The sequence below is a fragment of the Euphorbia lathyris genome, chromosome 7, assembly GCF_963576675.1.
Source record: "Euphorbia lathyris chromosome 7, ddEupLath1.1, whole genome shotgun sequence".
Lineage (NCBI taxonomy): Eukaryota > Viridiplantae > Streptophyta > Magnoliopsida > Malpighiales > Euphorbiaceae > Euphorbia > Euphorbia lathyris.
The window spans coordinates 78,387,235-78,392,712 of NC_088916.1; the positions used below are offsets into that span (position 1 = coordinate 78,387,235).

Sequence of the window (5,478 nt, forward strand, 5' to 3'; positions counted from 1 at the left end):
CATGGTATACATTTTTTCCTTTTTTGATAATAATCATGGTCGGTTTTGATCACATGGACCTTAATGACGATGTAATATTTGGTCATTCACCGTTAGATCTAAACTTATTAGAATCTTAAGGTGGAGATTCGAAGCATCATACGGTTTAGATTTAATAAGTCCACATCTAACGGTGAATGACCAAATTCACTTAGTCATTAAGGTCCATGTGAATATTTCAGTAAGTATGGTATACAGTTTTTTTTAGTATACTTTTATACTATCTTATTGGTAATGGAGGATAAAATATACATGATTTGATGAATTATTAGATTTGATTTGATTTGATGAATAGTTATGAGAATCATATGGCCCAGAACTACAGATATGGGCCTTATTATTAATATTAATTAATTAAATATCGGCCCATAAAACTTTTTATTTAGTAAAAATCAACCGACAATCAGGAATAGTAAAATAAAATATACATGAATTTCCGAAAATATAGGGAGGTGCATATTTGTATTATCACTTTGTATTATAATATAAATACTAACAAATATATTTTATTTTGTAATTAGTCTTCCCAAACCCTAAACCTCTCTGCTTGTGAACATACCCCTCAGTCCTACTGGGGTTTCGGTTTTTCTTCAAGGGTTTGCGCTGCAGAGTAATTTTCGTTCCCATTGCTTATCTGTTAATTCATATGCTTCTGATGCGCTAAACGCTATCTGCATCTTTTCTTTTAGGTATTTGAGCAGATCCTGCTTTCTCCAAGCGAGTAATCATGGCTTTGGTAAGTCGTCTGGTCATTATTTGAGAGCATTTATATTTTCTTTTAAGGGATCTATAAGTTTTACGAGAAGGCACTGTACTCTTATATTTATCCCTTTCTTTCATCTGTTTGCTTGGTTTGAAATTGGATAGTCTGGTAAACATATTTATTAATTACAGAACCTGTCTTGGAGTATTTCCATTGATTGTGTTATCTTCAAATTGCGTTTTCTAACTTCAAAAAGCTAAAACATCGGGAGGATATCAGAATGGTCCGTCTTTTAGTTTTATATGGAATTCAAATGTAGAAATCTTAACTTGCTATTTGAATTGTTTGATTTTTGTTTAATGGTGGAGTTTCACTGCAGTACCAGGTAACTGGATTGTCTTCATAAGTAGTTTTTTTGGCCTGATTATTTTGACATGGAGCTATGTACTTCATGTAATTGACACCATCTTTGCTTGGTTTTTATTTGTAGTTATATTATTGTGTCCCTCCTCTTCTTTGTCTTCCTCAATGGTTGCTATAAAGGAATAGTCTTTAAAATAAATTTTCAGAATAGCTGTTGTCAACATCATAGTTGTTAAAGGCGCACCTCAGTCAAGGCTCAGGTTCGTGAGCCTTGAACCCAGAAAACGAGCCTCTGTACTAAAGGCTCTGCTCGCTCCTGGGAGTCTGGAGCCTGGTGCCCCGGGCCTGGCGGTTTTTACTTAGGGTTTTTATTTTTTAATTTTACAGTTTTCTCTAAATAACTGTTTGATTAATCTCAACCACTAATCTAACTTAAATAAGATTAATTTTTTATTTATTTTATGCGCCTCGCCTTTCTTTAGCGTGCCTTGAGCCTAGGCTCCAGGACCCCTGGAGCCTTAGAGCGCCCTATAGTCAACATATAGTTCTTTTGTTCCACGCACTTGAAGATCCTTTTCTTATGGGAATCATTTTAACCTGCCCATTGTGATAGATACATTTGAATAATGCAAGATTTTTTTTTATTTGTGTTTCACAACTATTGAGAATAAAATGAGAGAAAACCGACTAAGGTGGTTTGGCCATGTCTGACGTAGAGCGCTTGATGCGCCGGTTAGGAGAACCGAAGAGTGGCAAAGGGATGTAGTGGTGAGGGGTAGGGGAAGACCTAAGCAAACTTGGAGGAGGGTGATCGAGAGTGATATGAGTTTACTGGGAATTGAGGAAAATATGGTAGTGGATAGGACGGAGTGGAGGGAGCGAATTTGTGTTGCTGACACGACTTGATTTCACGGTTTTATATGATGGTTCATGTTAGCTGACCCCGAATCATTTCGGGACTAAGGCTTTGTTGTTGTTGTTGTGTTTCACAACTAAGCGCATACTTTAAAGAGAATTTTCGTTATCGCTGTCTAATTGAACACATGGTGTCTACACAGAAAATCTATCTTTGAGCAATACATTTGTTTGTTTACTTTCAGGTATTGCATGCTGGCAGCACAAACAAAAATGCCTTCAAAGCCCTTGTAGCTGCAGAATATAGTGGTATCCAAGTTGAATTGGTCAAAAACTTTGAGATGGGTGTATCTAACAAGACACCTGAATTTCTTAAAATGAACCCAATTGGAAAGGTGTGTAGCATACTATGAGAATTTCATTAGTAGTAGGTGAGTGTGGTGTTTGTATACCTTCTAATGGGTTTTTTCCCCCTCAATTTCCATCCCCCCTTTTTTTAGGTGCCTGTGCTTGAAACACCCGATGGTCCCATATTTGAGAGTAATGCTATTGCGCGCTATGGTGAGATATAACTTGTTCTCTAGTTGATGTAATTGCTAAAATGGTATATATTGGATTAATTGTCTGCTATTTGTATGTGCAGTTACTCGCTTGAAGTCTGACAATCCCCTGTTTGGCTTTTCTCCAATTGAATATGTAAGCAATGCTGGATCTTATAGTTGATGTGCTTTCTTTTTCTACTTTTACCTATTTTTTGACGGGTAGAGGTTTTAACTTGTGATTGATTATCTTGGGCATGTTTGATTTGCTTGTTCTATCAATATGGACATCTATATTTTCTTCCTTTCTAACCATTTTCCAAACCTGGTTTCGCAGGCTCATATTGAGCAGTGGATTGATTTTGCATCCTTGGAGATCGATGCAAATATTTTGCGCTGGTTCATACCACGTATTGGATATGCCGTATACCTTCCTCCGGTTAGTTATTTTAGGTTTTGATTATTTTTTGTTCTTGAGTCTTTCATAAATATACTCTGACCTCTGGAACTATTGATTCATGACTCATGGTTTTCCTTTAACTATGAAAGGCTGAGGAAGCTGCAATCTCTGCCCTAAAGAGAGCACTAGGTGCTCTAAATACACATATTGCTTCCAGGACCTACCTGGTTGGACATTCTGTCACATTGGCTGATATCATTATGACATGTAATTTGACTTTGGGATTTAGCCGTCTCTTGACCAAGAGCTTCACCTCTGAATTCCCACATGTTGAGAGATATTTCTGGACTATGGTTAATCAACCAAATTTCCACAAGATATTGGGTGAAGTGAAGCAAGCAGAATCTGTCCCTTCTGTGCAGTCAGCAAAAAAGCCATCACAACCTAAAGTGAAGGATGTGCCAAATAAAGAGGCCAAAAAGGAAATAAAGAAAGAACCAACAAAGCCTAAAGTTGAGGCTGTTGCGGAGGAAGAGGCACCTAAGCCTAAGCCAAAGAATCCTCTGGATCTTTTGCCCCCAAGTAAGATGATCCTCGATGATTGGAAGAGGCTTTACTCAAATACAAAGACCAATTTCCGTGAGGTTGCTATTAAAGGTAATATTCATTGGAATTGTAATTGTTTTACCTTTTATTGATATATAGTTTTGGAAATTTTGTCATACTTCATGAATAATAAGTATGTAATGTTGCATGCCTGAAATTCATCAATATTGAGTATGATTGCCCTCAACAAGAAAAAAAATACTAAATTTTTAGTCTGATTTGGGAATTTGAACCCAATATTGTCTTTTAGTCATATTTTCTGTTAAAAGTAACATAAAATCTCATTGAAGAAAAATGCTTAGTTCATTCAGAATCAGCTTACATATTGCTAATACATAGTTCAAGTGTATTTCATAATAGTCATTTACTTTTTGCTCCGTAAAAGTTTTTGCAATTGTGCATTTCAGTTGATTTGAAAGTAATGATTCATATATGTTTGAAATTTTACTATAAGCCATAAGAACTCAAACTTTTTGGTAGTTTGGTTGATGTTTAGGTGTATATTATGATGCCTGTGTGGGAATGTGCTCTGTGTGTGTACGAGTGAAGAAATGATTTTTTGCTGGGGTGTTGGGGTGAAAATCTGTGTTTACGAAATTAAATTCTAAGGGTGGTGTGAAATTCTAATGGAATTCTGTGTGTGAGGGTCCAGCATGTGTCTTTATGCATATGGCAACCTATGTTGGACGGAAACTGAAATGGAAACGGACATTAGGAAACGTTATTTCTAAACAATTACAGCTAGGAAATGGTAATGGAAACAGAAAAGAAACAGAAATGGATATGAAATGCGGAAACGCTAATGAAAAAGAGTTTCCGTGCAACATTGATGACATCTATTGGGAAAGTATTGGTGTGACTAAAAAGTTCTACTTGTAAGATCTTATGAACTTGGGTCTAATATATGCAACTTTTATTTTATGATGAAGTAAAGAAAATGCTTTTAGAAAGAATGAGTAATGTGGTTCTTTTCTGATTTGTTTGATGTTCAATTATTCGAACGTTTGCAGGATTTTGGGACATGTATGATCCAGAGGGTTACTCCCTTTGGTTTTGCGAATACAAGTACAATGATGAAAACACAGTATCATTTGTAACAATGAACAAGGTTGGTGGTTTCCTGCAGCGGATGGATCTGGCCCGTAAATATGCTTTTGGGAAGATGCTTGTGATTGGTTCACAGCCTCCATACAAGGTAAAGGGATTGTGGCTCTTCCGAGGACAAGAGGTTCCCCAGTTTATCATTGATGAATGTTATGACATGGAGCTCTATGAGTGGAAGAAGGCGGACATCACAGATGAAGCACAGAAGGAACGAGTGAATCAGATGATTGAAGATCATGAGCCTTTCGAGGGGGAGGATCTATTGGATGCTAAGTGCTTCAAGTGATTAGAAATGTTAAGTCTTTCTGAATTTCGTTCTTCACAATAGATCAATTTTTTCTCATTTCGTGTTATTATTGCAATACTGATTACAGTCTTTTTGTTATTTTCTGATTGAATATTTATTTTAGGAAAGTTACATTTATTTTATTTTAGAAAAATTATATTTGTTGAAACTTTGATTTTGAACTATAGTATACCCAAACAGTAGTTAAGCCTATGATATATTTTATGCCTTTATTCAATATTTAATAAGTCAAGGTTGAATAACTGAAGATGAAATTGTAGATTTTTTTTTTTTTTTTTTTTTAATCTTTTCTTATTAATTTAAACAGAGGTTTATATTTTGAAATGCTAGATACATTATAAAATGGGTAAATTTCAAATAAAACTCCCGTGGTTTCACTAATTTTCAGATAAAGGATCGTGGTTTACTTTTTGTCAAAACGAGGATTGAGGTTTCACACTTTTAAAAATGCTATTAAAACTATTTTTAACGACCTGAAAATGAAAATTTTCAAGAATTAAAGTTGTTAAATGTCATATTTTATATGGAACTACATTTTCGATTTTAGAAAATCATCTTTTTT

The 5,478-nt window shown here is 35.2% G+C and overlaps 1 protein-coding gene across 1 annotated transcript; it reads left to right on the forward strand.

The window, feature by feature from the left end:
- Positions 1 to 513: 513 nt before the first annotated feature.
- On the forward strand, positions 514 to 5,133 carry LOC136235724 (elongation factor 1-gamma-like). Its single transcript, XM_066025624.1, has 8 exons — positions 514 to 649; positions 729 to 775; positions 2,206 to 2,355; positions 2,461 to 2,521; positions 2,604 to 2,656; positions 2,837 to 2,938; positions 3,049 to 3,556; positions 4,516 to 5,133. The coding sequence occupies exons 2-8, from the start codon at positions 767 to 769 to the stop codon at positions 4,893 to 4,895; spliced, it is 1,263 nt and encodes a 420-aa protein (XP_065881696.1). The 5' UTR covers positions 514 to 649; positions 729 to 766; the 3' UTR covers positions 4,896 to 5,133.
- Positions 5,134 to 5,478: the final 345 nt, after the last annotated feature.

Excerpts from the sequence above, each read along its gene's own strand:
- LOC136235724 (XM_066025624.1), top strand. Across the intron at positions 2,356-2,460 it reads AAATGAACCCAATTGGAAAG|GTGCCTGTGCTTGAAACACC; the intron begins GTGTGTAGCATA and ends CCCTTTTTTTAG. Across the intron at positions 2,939-3,048 it reads ATGCCGTATACCTTCCTCCG|GCTGAGGAAGCTGCAATCTC; the intron begins GTTAGTTATTTT and ends TAACTATGAAAG.